Source organism: Balaenoptera borealis (assembly GCF_965194805.1).
Source record: "Balaenoptera borealis genome assembly, chromosome: 20".
Taxonomy (NCBI): Eukaryota; Metazoa; Chordata; class Mammalia; order Artiodactyla; family Balaenopteridae; genus Balaenoptera; species Balaenoptera borealis.
Genome location: NC_138879.1, coordinates 20,113,962 through 20,127,598, shown reverse-complemented (window position 1 = coordinate 20,127,598; position 13,637 = coordinate 20,113,962). Strand labels below are relative to the sequence as shown.

The 13,637-nt window shown below is 45.7% G+C and overlaps 2 protein-coding genes across 2 annotated transcripts in view; one reads left to right on the top strand and one right to left on the bottom strand.

The window, feature by feature from the left end:
* The window catches only part of HAP1 (huntingtin associated protein 1), a 36,928-nt gene extending 33,580 nt beyond the window's left edge, over positions 1-3,348 (top strand). The window contains exon 12 of the mRNA XM_082371378.1: positions 1,039-3,348. Coding sequence (XP_082227504.1) covers positions 1,039-1,067 — 29 coding nt within the window. The 3' untranslated portion in view covers positions 1,068-3,348. The remainder of the gene's footprint in view (positions 1-1,038) is intronic.
* A 4,386-nt stretch (positions 3,349-7,734) lies between these two features.
* Positions 7,735-10,356, bottom strand: EIF1 (eukaryotic translation initiation factor 1). Its single transcript, XM_082371437.1, has 4 exons — positions 10,169-10,356; positions 9,297-9,460; positions 9,051-9,152; positions 7,735-8,613 (listed from the first exon to the last, which is right to left on the bottom strand). Exons 1-4 carry the CDS (start codon positions 10,197-10,199, stop codon positions 8,569-8,571), a joined length of 342 nt encoding a protein of 113 aa, XP_082227563.1. The 5' UTR covers positions 10,200-10,356; the 3' UTR covers positions 7,735-8,568.
* Positions 10,357-13,637: the final 3,281 nt, after the last annotated feature.

The following is a 13,637-nucleotide window of genomic DNA, read 5'->3' as shown; positions in this document are numbered from 1 at the left end:
ACAACGATGAAAATCAACTATACTTCAATAAAAAAATAAAAATAAAAATGAAATAAAATAACTGTAATAATCATATCATTTAAAGATAAAATTTGACTTTCCCATTAAAAAGTGACAAAACATTGTTTATATTTAATTAGAAGAAAAAGCATGATTTTAGACAAATTAAAAAGTGATAGTGCATCATGCTTGGTTATGAAAACAAATATATGTTAAAATGCAGATTTAAATTTCATTATGTATTCTTTTTAAAGCTGTAGTCCATAGGGATCACCTTATATTTTTTTATAAACTTTGTATTATTTTTCCTGGAGGGTGATATAAGAGAGTTTCAGGCTACTTATGCAAGCACATTACAGATAGCACATGAGAGATGGGCGCTGTCTTTGGTCCCAGTAAATGAAAAGCCACATTTGATATAGCCATCACTGTATTTTCTCCTCCAGCATTGTTTTTGACATCCTTAATCAGATGAACAGGACCTGCAGATCTGGTAGGGTTCGGTAGTGGTGAATGGAGAGATCACTCATGGGCCACTCCAGGGCTTCTGGCCTGAGGCGCTGAGGGCTGAGCTCAGGCTTGGTACCACTGAAAAGCGCCCAAGCTGACTGCTGTGACAGCCAGTTTTCTGCGCCTCTCAGCCGGTGCCATGTTATTTATTTATTTATTTTTTGCGTTTCAATAGAACTAGCTTTATTATTATTATTTTTAAACAAAAGAAATGGTCTAAAAGCAAATACAGATATGTACCAGGGGATGGATGTGACCTGGTACTTACAAAGGAGCTGCTGTGTCATAAATGAAAACAGCATGTTAGGAGAAAAATAATTTTCAGGTGCTGTCTGCTTGAATAATCTGGAGATGCATGGTAATAATCAGTGTACCACGGTACTAATCAGTTCATATTTAGCTCATAACTGTTGCTTTCCATTCTTCAACAGTCTGTTTTTGTGCATTTCAATGCATATCTGAAACTGTAATGGAAAATGCATTTATAAAAAATTTAAACTCATAACGTTACCGTTTTTCTTTAACCAGCTTGCAGATCACTCTATGAGGTCTGCTAATTTTATGGTCCAAGCTGGTGCTTCTCAAACTCTGTTAATGAAGATTCTTAAAGTGAAGATTGAGGGACTTTCCTGGTGGCACAGTGGTTAAGAATCCGCCTGCCAATGCAGGGGACATGGGTTCGATCCCTGGTCCAGGAAGATCCCACATGTCCTGGAAAACAACTAAGCCCATGCGTCACAACTACTGAGCCTGCGCTCTAGAGCCCACGAGCCACAACTACTGAGCCCACGCGCCGCAACTACTGAAGCCTGCACGCCTAGAGCCGGGGCTCTGCAACAAGAGAAGCCACTGCAATGAGAAGCCCGTGCACCGAAACGAAGAGTAGCCCCCGCTCGCCGCAACTAGAGAAAGCCTGCGCGCAGCAATGAAAACCCAGCGCAGCCAAAAAAAAAAAAAAAAAAAAAGATTGATTTAGTAAGTCTACTGTGGGGCTTGAAATTCTGCACATCTAACAAGCTCCCAGGTGATACTGAGCAGCAGGTCTTTAGCTCTGTTTCCATGATGGGACAATGGAACCTAAGTAAGTCGCAATCTCCCTGCACCTGATTTGGTCCTGTGTTTGTTTTCTACTGTTTCACAGAAATGGAGTGAGAATCAATGACTTGACACAAGCACAGAATGACTGTCACGTTTATGCTCCCACATTAACATTTTCCACCCTCTGCATTCCCTATGCTTCCTGTTTTCAACCAGTTGTCCATTCTGGGTATAAATTAACCATAAAGGTCTAAGATTAAAGACAATTTGAACCTCGCAACGACCTGGATGGCTGCGGCTGGATGACGGCTGGTGATAGTGGCTGTGCAGCGAGTGAGTCGCGTGCGGGCTTCCGAGCGCCTTGGAGTCTGGCCGCTGTGTGCGCTTTCTGCTCAACACACACTCTGTTTCAGAGTTATTTTTAAATATTTTAAATGGTTATTAATTTTAAAAATCGATATTGAAATAGGCACTGTTACTGCTTGTAGTGATGTGCCTGGAAAACCTTTGATAATCCCTGGGGCTTTGCAAGTCTTGAGAGGAAATCATGGGCCAGAGATTCTTAACTGTTCTGGGTAGTGGCTTCCTTTAATAATCTGATTAAAGCTATGGAAGGTCTTGAAGAAAATGCACACACGTACGTTATACATGAACTCTCACAAAGTCTCAGGGGTTGGTTTCTCAGATGCTGGTAACCCTCGGTCACCCCTTTTTCTACCATCTTAAATAAATAAAATACTCTTTTTAAACAAACAAAAGAATTATTTATTTATTTATGGCTGTGTTGGGTCTTCGTTTCTGTGCGAGGGCTTTCTCTAGTTGTGGCAAGCGGGGGCCACTCTTCATCGCGGTGCACGGGCCTCTCACTGTCGCGGCCTCTCTTGTTGCGGAGCACAGGCTCCAGACACGCAGGTTCAGTAGTTGTGGCTCACAGGCCCAGCTGCTCCGCGGCATGTGGGATCTTCCCAGACCAGGGCTCGAACCCGTGTCCCCTGCATTGGCAGGCAGATTCTCAACCACTGCGCCACCAGGGAAGCCCCTAAATACTCTTTTTTTAAAGTTTTTTTTTTTGTGTGGACCATTTTTAAAGTCTTTATTGAACTTGTTACAATATTGCTTCTGTTTTATGTTTTGTTTCTTTGGCTGCAAGGAATGTGGGATCTTAGGTCCCCGACCAGGTATTGAACCTGCACCCCCTGCCTTGGGAGGCAGAGTCTTAACCACTGGACCACCAGGGAAGTCCCTTAGATAAAATACTCTTGATTACTTGCCCTGAAGTTTAGCTCTGATGATGCTTCTCTCCTACTCAAGTTTCTTCAATATTTCCCCATTAGCCACAGCAGTGTTTTCCCACATGGGGTTTGTGGCCCTCCCATAGGAACTGGCTTGATGCTGGTTAAAGGGCAGGGCCCCATTTAACCAGCTGGGCCGCATTTCAGAGCTTCTGGATCAGAATCTCTGGCCCTAAAGGCAGGGCCATTTCCTGGAGTTTGTAGGCCTCTGTAATATCCTCCCAGGCTATGTCACACCTCATACCAAATGAATAAAATGTACTCACAGGCCATATAGACATACATTTTCTGTAACTTTTTTTGAGGAGGGAGGAAGCAATTCTGTAACATTTTTGAAAACATATTTATAAATTTTACAAATCTAAGTTTTGTTAAAAATAACATTCTTTCTCTAGAACCTTTATTACGTTTACATATAGTTATATAAGAATTATATTGCAGCTTTTGTAGTGTTAAACAATTATGCTGATTTTGCAGTTTTTGAGTCAATTTTTGGAAATGATGCATTTTTCTTTTTTTTTTTTTTTTTTTTTTTCAATTTATTTATTCATTTATTTATTTATTTATATTTGGCTGTGTTGGGTCTTTGTTTCTGTGCGAGGGCTTTCTCCAGTTGCGGCGAGCGGGGGCCTCTCTTCATCGCGGTGCGCGGGCCTCTCACTGTCGTTGTCTCTCCCGTTGCGGAGCACAAGCTCCAGACGCGCAAGCTCAGTAGTTGTGGCTCACGGGCTTGGTTGCTCCGCGGCATGTGGGATCTTCCCAGACCAGGGCTCGAACCCGTGTCCCCTGCATTGGCAGGCAGATTCTTAACCACTGCGCCACCAGGGAAGCCCGGAAATGATGCATTTTTCTTCAGTCCTTAGACATTTTGTAGGCCCTTGAAAAGTAGCTGGGATCCGGGTACTGGTTAGCTAATACCCAGTTCAGCCAAATTGTCCTGGGAGGGGCCTAGAATCTGAATTTTTAACAGGTTCCCCCAAGAACAGTGCATTTTATGACTATTTTAATTGGAGTTGAGTGCAAGAGAAGAAATTACCAAAGCCTCAGATTATGAGCTAATTTTGAAATAATGTCTTATCTCCTTAAAAGTTAAAAATTAGTCAAGGGGCTCTTAATTTCAAAGTAATTGTGACAGTGAATAGTAGTTTTTTGTTTTTTTTTTAAATTTTTAAAAAATTTTATTGGAGTATAGTTGATTTACAACGTTGTGTTAGTTTCAGGTGTACAGCATAGTGATTCAGTTATACATATACATATATTCAACCTTTTGTAGATTCTTTTCCCATATAGATTTTATTTTTTATTAAAAAAAAATTTATTTATTTATTTTGGCTGCTCCGGGTCTTAGTTGCGGCATGTGGACTCCTAGTTGCGGCATGTGAACTCTTAGTTGTGGCATAGCATGTGGGATCTAGTTCCCTGACCAGGGATCGAACCCAGGCCCTCTGCACTGGGAGTGCAGAGTCTTACCCACCAGACAACCAGGGAAGTCCCTCCCATATAGATTTTAAAATTTAATTCTTTTTAAAAAAACTTTATTGGAGTATAGTTGATTTACAATGTTGTGTTAAGTTTCAGGTGTACAGCACAGTGATTCAGTTATACATATACATATATTCATTCTTTTCCAGATTAATAGTAAAGTGTTTTGACACTGATGCCACAAGGGGGTACCACCCAGGCTGGTAAACAAGGAAGGGAGTCAGTTCTAGAGCCTTCTGGTACAATGTTTGTTCACGAATATACTGGGTTTCTTTGACCTATTTATAGATTAAAAATTGAGTAGGTTTTAAAGTAGTTTTAGCTCACCAGTCTGCATTTTGCCTTCATTTTGTCTTTGGCCCTGCTTGTCCCCGTTGCTGAGGGTGAGCATTGAGCTGGGCAGGGAGACTGAAGGAAGAGAGGGGAAGGATGAGGCAGAGAGAAGAAACTGGGGGTGGGAGAAAGGAACTAAGGAGCAGAGAGCTGGGAGACATTTTTTTTTTTTTTGGCCGTAAATTTTATTAATCATCTTCCTAATCAGTCTTTATTTTTTTGGCCAAGCTGCATGGCATGCAGGATCTTAGTTCCCCAACCAGGGATCGAATCTGTGCCCCCTGCGGTGGGAGCACGGACCCTTAACCACTGGACCACCAGGGAAGTCCCTGGGAGACATTCTTTACTGTGATTCTTTTGCATATTAACATCAAAAAGTCTTAGCTCGTGGCTTAGCCCACTCCGACCTCACACCAATCTTCCCCCCAGCCCTTATTCTCCTCCACCCCCTCCTCCCCACCTACTTGCTGGTTAAGTTATATTCCCTCTCTGAATCTGTATACCATGGGACTGAGTCCGTACTGTGAAATGAGTCATTTAGCACCGGCCTGGCATATAGTGAGAGGCAGTACTGAATTATTTCTGCTCCATGCAGAGCCTTTGTTCGAGCCATGGGTTCCTCACACACACTAGGTGCTTCCACCCCTGGGTCTCGACTCCTTCTCTTTGCCTGGAATGCCCTGCTTCTGATGGCACCTCCTCTACGAAGCCTTCCCTGGTCCTATGGGGTCCAGATGGAGGTGGGGAAGATTTCCCAATCCTCAGAGATCCTGCAGCTCTTTGGTCAAGCCACTGGTGGCCTTGACCCCTCTCTGCCTTGTGTCACGGCTGGGTGCCAGTCTCACACCCTATCTGGGGTCAGCATCCCAACCACAGGGTGTCTGACTAGCCTTTTTGAGGCCCACGACTCCTTGCATGCTGCACTGCATATACCACGCGTGCAACCTCTGTAAACTACTTAGGTCATCTGGTGGGAAGAGCAGTGGCGAGTCCTGGGTTCTAGAAAATGCGCAACCACCTATTAGCCTTGGGAATGTCCACATTTCCTATTTCTTAACTATCAAATGGAGACAATTAGGCTTTTTTTTGGGGGGGGGGGCCACGCCCATTCGTGTATTTATTTTTTGTCCATACCACGCGGCATGTGGGATTTTAGTTCCCCGACCAGGAATTGAACCCGTGCCCTCCGCAGTGGAAGTGTGGATTTTTAACCACTGGACCGCCAGGGAAGTCCCTAGCCTTTCTTAATTATTTCATTCCCTGAGATACACCCAAGTCACATCAATTTGATTAGAATGTTCAGAAACCAGGACTTCCCTGGTGGTCCAGTGGTTAAGACTCCAAGCTTCCACTAAGGGGGCACAGGTTTGATCCCTGGTCGGGGGAACTAAGATCGCTCATGCCACTTGGTGAGGCCAAAGGAAAAAAAAAAAAAAATAATGTTCACAAACCTCTTGCCATTATGTTCAGATACTTGTTTTGGTTGGTTCCAGACAGCTGACTGAATACTGATGTTGCTAGTTTTCCAAAGAATAGTCCCATTCTGGAGAACTGGAGGTCTTTAATAGCCACGAGAAATGTTAACAACCTAGCACAGGACCAGCACACCAACGGCACAGGATTCTCTTACTGTTTCATCCCATCTTCTTTTTTTTAAACAGAGTTAAAAAAATTTTTTTTACTTATTTTTGGCTGCATTGGATCTTTGCTGCTGCACGCGGGCTTTCTCTAGTTGCAGTGAGCAGGGGCTACTCTTCATTGTGGTGCATGCGCTTCTCGTTGCAGTGGCTTCTCTTGTTGAGGAGCATGGGCTCTAGGCACACGGGCTCAGTAGTTGTAGCACGCGGGCCCAGTAGTTGTGGCACACAGGCTCAGTAGTTGTGGCACGCGGGCTCAGTAGTTGTGGTTCGCAGGCTCTAAGGCACAGGCTCAGTAGTTGTGGTGCACGAGCTTAGTTGCTCCACGGCATGTGGGATCTTCCCGGACCAGGGCTTGAATCCATGTCCCCTGCACTGGCAGGCGGATTCTTAACCACTGCAACACCAGGGAAGCCCCTCATCCCATCTTCTGATTGTGGTCTTCTGTGGGTTTGGCCTCTAGGTTGTTCTATAATAGAAGCCCCTATAAGCCCTTCTGCTTAAGTCACATCTTTCTGATTTTTAAAAGTATCATCCAAATGCTTTGAACAATGCTGCTACGTTTGGAGCCAAGTGGTAAGTTGTTCATTAAACACAATCAGTTTTGTAGGATCTTGGGTTACAAGCCTCTGCCTCTGGGGTTAGAATCTTGTTTTTAGGGCAGTTACCACTGGCTCAGCCCTGCATCTCATTGGTCCTCCTCTTCCACACACACCCCCCTGGCTCCAGGTTGGCCTCTATGTGGGAGGCTAACCTTTATTTACAAAATGGGCTGGCAACCGAGAGGGGAAGTGTTGACTCCTAACGACCATTCTGAGTTTGAAGCCTGACCAGTTCATAACCCACAAACGGATTTTGTGTTTAACAGAATGGCCCTAGGAGCAGACTTTGATACACTTCACTGCTCATTGCCCTTTGTCAAGGGATGGCCTCCCAACATTGTTTCAGCTTCTCCAACATTTTAGTAACTACATTTTTACTACTACAAACCTATTCTCTAGAAAAAGTACTTTCATTATGCCTTTTCTAGGGTTTGTGGATTACATCAAGCCACACACCATGTTTATCTTTCTGTCACAGTCCTTAATACCTGTTAAGAAGGGAACTCAAGGATTTCCAAACCAACCCTGCTCTGTCATCTCACAAGGCAAGTTCCTCCACAACCACTAAACCACTCAGGCAGCTGGCCAAGTGTCTGTCAGCCAAGCAGCACCTTCTTTCAGGACAGATTAATGGGACAGCACAGCTCTGGCTGAATGCTTACAGGACAGCTGACATAGGGGGCACTTGGAGGGACAAGCTCACTAGTTTTTCATTAAGAGGCTGAGGCCCCATTTGAGGAGCTGCAGGTGCAGATGTATCCTCTACTGCCATTTCTGTGGTTCCTCCACACATACAAGATTGACTATGACTATATATTAAACAGAAATCTGCAAGTCAGATGTTTCTGAAAACAAGTTTTATTTAAATAAGGATTTAAATACATTACATAACATTAAAACTGAAGGGGAAAAAAACCCCCCAAAAAACCAAAAACCAGTTTGTTACTTCACATGGCATTGGGCAGCTGTTGCTAGTAAGTTGCGAGCTCTACAGCTACATGACTGATACATCGGCTTGAAATTTGTTCCCTTGTCAAAAGTTTAACTCTGATAGAAGGTTGGCCTCACATTCTAGTTTGGACATCGATCAGCTAGGATATGTCTGGTCAAAAAGACCTTGGTGGCAAGCCAGCTGTACTCTCACCTCAATAGAAGGAAGGTGGCTGCTCTAAGCTCTGCCCACCTGGTCACGTTGGAGATACCAGGGGATCTTTCCCCTGATGATCAAAGACTCCCTCTAGCAGTACAGCTGCCGTCGCTGCCTCACCCCATCCTCCACTCTCAGCTTCACCGAGGGCTGTTCAGGTGGCGACATTCTCTTAGGGCAGGGAACTCTGTAGAGGGATTGCTGAGGAGCTTCGGGCCAGACATAGCCGTCTGTGATCTTGGGGCTCTGGACTTGGCTGAAACATCACTGTTATTGCTTTGTTTCAGGCTGGACACTGCCAGGTGCCTACGGCTTGACCTCTGTTTAAATGAGGGACTTCAAGACTAGACAGCATGGCTCTTTTCAGTTTATTGCATGAAGGAGTTACACTAGTCCAAGTTAAAAGCAGACCCCAAATGGTTACATTACACAAACTGTGAGGTTTTTAAACTTGTGACAAGGGACAGAAGGAAAATTCTACTCATTGCAAGGAAATCCTCACTTAAGCTTCAGTGAGCCAGGAGCACTTAAAACCCATGAACCTTCAGCTGATCGTCCTTAGCCAGTCCAATCTGCAAAGGAAAAAAGGGCAGTTTTAAAGCCTCCATTTCTGATGACAACAATCCTGTCCTCCTGCTTCTACACTGGTCAAGAGAAGTCCCAGAGCCCAGATGCTCTCAACTCAGGGTACACTCAGTTAACCACCAATGGTGTAATAGGTAGGATTTTAGCACTTAGAACAGCCAACCAGACATCCTGCTTGTTTTAGTATGTGTCTGCATGCAACTGCACCCTTAAGGTAGATCCATGTAAACAGTAAACTTAAGGCAGACAAATCCCTTGCTTTCAGAAATACATTTTGTCTACGAACTTCAAAAACTCAACTGTTTGGCTTAGCCTTAGAAAACAAACTTCTATATCCCCAGCAGAAACTGACTAGACTAGGCAGATCTCAGATTAGTTAGCCAGGGCAGAGGCACAAATGTACTAACAGGAAGTGACAACTCACCTCTACAAGGAACTGGCATATGTTCTTGCGCTGGTCACCCTGTAGCTGAATTACTTCTCCATATTCTGGATGCTCAATTACAGTTCCATTGCAGGCAAATTTCTGCAAGGACAACGCAAGCAAAATAAGTTAGGCAGTGCAACGGCCTGAATGCCACTAATAACCCTTTTCAGAAAGTAATACAGGACAGCAGCCCCATGCAGGCAAGGTAAATGTGATTCCCCTACAATCTCATTAAAAACCTACCTTCTTAAACGCCTTCACTAGTTTCTTTTTATCGTAATCATCAGCGATCCCTTGGACAGTAGTAAGGGTCTTCCTGCCGTTCCTCTGTTGAATTCTTATATGGATATAATCCTCAGTGCCAGCAGGAAGCAGATCATCACCCTTACTTGCATCAGCAAAGGGGTCTGGGAAAAAAGGTCAAGCTCGTTTAGTGCTGTTGTGCTCAGATCCCACTGCCACCCTCCCACTGGATCTCTTCCGTGTGCAGAAAGTGATACTGAAATCGTCAGGGCCTGGTCAGATCAGGTATATTCTTTGTTGGCTCTCCTCGAACAGGTCAGTCCGGGACGGCCGGCTTCCCCAGTCCGGGAGAAAGTCTGGGCTTCCTGCCCCAGGCCCGCCCTCGGAAGCCGATCACATGTCGGGGGAGCCAGGGTTGGCCGGCGGCGCCCCACCCAGCTGATGCAACCGGCCGGAACCCAAGCTCCGAGGCGGGGCCACGCTTCCCGCCCCATTGGCGCGCGCAGCTGTCACTTACGGCTGGCACCGCCTCTCCCTCCCGGCTCCGTGACAACGGCGGTGACGTATGGGATGTGACGAAAGGGTGCCGGGAGGGGCGGGTGTGGCCCGATGAGGCCAGGGAGCCATTAGTAAATGCGCCACCCGAGACGCCGGACCCGCCCAAGAGCTGACCTCCCGCCCGCTCCTTCCGGTCGCGTTCAGGGGCCAACCCCAGGGCCCAGGCCGTGGCCCCACTGCCTGCGAGCCCGGACATCTCCCCTCTACCCAAGTTCACTAAGGCCCAGAACGCTTAGCAGCTTTCCAGGCTCTGGCTGCGGACCCGGAGCGCCCCGCCCGGGCCTTCCTCCTCTTGGGACCTTTCCGGGACTTACCGAAAGAGTGGAGGTTCTGGATAGCGGACATACGATACGATTCCTTTTCCTCGGTGGAAACGGCCTGCGGAAGGCGGCGGCTGGAGAAGGCAGGCGGGGGGGACGGAGCGTCGGGAAGCGAGGGGGCTCAAGGGGGAGGCTGCTGAGTCCTCGGCGGCGGCTCAGTGACTGGGACGAAGGGGCGGTGCCTGTATTCACTTATATAGCCGCCCCTGTGACGCCAGCGCGCTGCCCTCACGTCCAGGCCCCACCCACGGCGTTCTGCCCCCTGCGCCCGGGCGCCGCCGCTTCCAATTGGTCCGGAAGCGGGGACGCGGGACGGCGCTTGCGCAGGAACTGTGTGCTGCGGGAGGGCGTCCTCTCGACTAGGGGAGAGATGGAAGGGGGAGGGAAGGGTTGGTTCGTCTAGGCGCCTGCGCAGTGCTGGAGGAAGGTGTCAGGCCGGTGCAGACAACTGGCGGAGGTTTCTGCGCCTGCACCCTATGTTCTCTGGCTTGTTCCGCCTTCTTGACCCTGTTGCAGGGAAGGGTTTTTTCCTGGGGTAGATTGGCATTCCTTAGAGGGGATTTAGATGCTGACCCTCCCACACACGACAAATTCCCACTATCTCATACCCACCCAACTACCCACTTACTCCCTACTTTACAGATTTGCTCCGTGACAGATTTAGGGCGGCACTTTTTCAACGTACAATAGTATAACCAAAACCTTAACTTTATCATTTAGATTAATTTATCATTTAGATGAATCTAATCTAAAAATGGATTAATCTACTTTAAACGTATCGTTTAGATCTTCTAAGGAAAGAATGCCCAGATCATTAGCACGAGTTCAAGGGAGAGTAACGCCGGTTCTGGGGGCCAAGAATTCACGCACTTGGAAGGGGGTCCTTTCTGTCATACAAATTGTGTGGGGTTGAGCCTTCCCAGAGCTTAGTTGAACTATTTCCTTCAAAACAGTCAAACTTTCTTGCGCTTTCAATTTATTAATTGAAATGCTCATAGTTGCAGGGGTACCTAGTGTGGTTTTAGACTCCAAAGGCTTCCAGGGGCCAGGGAGGTAAGATAAAGGAGTGCAGACAGCCAAGGGTGGTGTAATGGGGTGTGGTGAGCGCCGGGGTGAAAATCAGAGGCTGCAGGGGCTCCAGCCCATTGTACTAGATCTTCTTTTTCAAGAGAACCCTGAAATTCAGATGTTTCTATAAAATCTTTTGATTTCTAAACATTGCCAATAAATTTAATTTTGGAAAAACACTGTGCAAGGCAAACAGAAAAATGTATGCTGGCCCCAAGGACTGTGGGTTTATGTCTCTTGATGGTCAGGGTCACTGGCACCAGTGGAGTCGAATGGGAGAGAGAGACAATAAATAAGATGACAGATTGTGACAGGTGCCAAGAAAGAAGTAAATAAGGTGACATGATAGAGTGACAAGTGTCATGGTCCGAGCACGGGTTGGAAAAGAATTTCCAGACGCAAGGCAGACTGTAAGGAAGATAGAGTTTATTAAAGAGAAGGGTCGCTGCAAGAACAGTGAACCGACTTCCTGGTAGCCAGGGAAAGTCGACGATGAGCATGGGTTGCTTGTCTGTTTTTATAGCCAGGGAACAAAGGGGCTTGTGAGTCACCTGCCTATTGGGTAGGGTCCACATGTTTCCAGTGGGAGGAATACCTTCCTTTATATGGGATGGGAAAGGAGCAAGGCTTGCTGCTTGGGAAAGCTCAGAGATGTTGCAATGGTCTTATTGTGACAGAGTGATAAGGGTCTGGTAACTCTCTGTTCTGGTGATGTTGGCCCTTTGAGTTTATCTTGTTCTTTGTCCTTGGAGCACATCACAACAAGGGCTTCAGGAGGCCTCTGAGGAGGTGACGTCCCAGTTGATGCTTAAATGGAAAGAGCCCATCACATGGAAAACCCCAAGGGAGGAAAAGCTGGGTGTACTTGATAGTTTTTTTTGAAAATTAATTTTTATTGGAGTATAGTTGCTTTACAATGTTGTGTTTGTTTCTACTGTACAGCAAAGTGAATCAGCTATATGTATACATATATCCCCTCTTTTTTGGATTTCCTTCCCATTTAGGTCACCACAGAACACTGAGTAGAGTTCCCTGAGCTATACAGTAGGTTCCCATTAGTTATCTATTTTATACATAGTATCAATAGTGTATATATGTCAATCCCTGTCTCCCAATTCATCCCCCCACCCCCCCTCTCCCCTTGGTTTCCTACGTTTGTTCTCTACATCTGTGTCTCTCTATTTCTGTTTTGCAAGTAAGATCATCTATACCATTTTTCTTGATAGTGTTTTTGATTCCGTATTTACTAAGTAGTCTTTTCAATAATCATTTGGCTTCCTTGATATCAGGAATTGGGGAACCATGGCTAGAAGGCATGGGCGTCCCAGCCTCACACCCATCCCAGTGTGAGAAGCTAAGGACACAACCTTCCTCCACCTGGAAACCTCTACACTCACAGACGTGGCTGTGCTTGAAAGGGGTTTGGGGAGAGAGAGTGAATGAGTCAGAGCTGACTCCCCCAGTGTGCACACATATTTTGTTATAAGAAAATTTAAAATAACAATGTGGTCCAGCTTATCTTTTCCTTTTAGGAAAAGATCCTTTCTCTGTCATATTGAAGAAATCTTTTGTCTGTCTCCAGTTTATAAAGATACCCTGTTTTTTTTTTTTTTTTCCGAAAGTTTTAAAGCTTTGCTTTTTCACATTTAGGTCTTTTTAAAAAAATGGGCTATAGTTGTTTAACAATGTTGTGTTAGTTTCTACTGTACGGTGAAGTGGAGTTCCCTGTGCTATACAGCAGGTTCTTATTAGTTATCTATTTTATACATAGTATCAATAGTGTATATTTGTCAGTCCCAATCTCCCAATCACATTTAGGTCTTTAAACCACCTGGAATTGTGTGTGTGTGTGTGTGTGTGTGTATGTGTGTGTGTGTGTGTGTGTAATGTGAGAACGGGGTCTAATTTTTTTTCCTCTGTGGATAGCCAATTGTCCCAGCACCATTCATTGACTAGTACCTGATTTGTCCTGCCTTCTCTATCATAATCGTATTTCCATTTATGCGTGGGTTCGTTTTCAGACTCTCTGTTCTGTTCCACTGCTCTATTTATCCCAGAGCCATAATCTCTCAATTATAGGAGTTTTACAAAAAGTCTCTGTGCCCAATAGCATGAGCTCCTCTGTTTTGTTCTTCAGGATTATCTTGGCTTTTCTTGGTCCTAGTTCCCCTTCACCTCATGGTGTATCACGACTCCCCACGTTCTACAACGTTCTTTGAAGCACCCGATCTTTCTCATTGCAGGGTCTGTACGTGCTGTCCCTTTTCTTCCCTCCTCTTCTCTGTTTGATATCTCCCACTCATCCTCCAGGACTCAGCTGGGAGTCTTCTCTGTGCCCCCGCTTCCTCTTTTTGGCATTAATCACACTGCATTTTGCTTGCCTGTTCCTTGAACT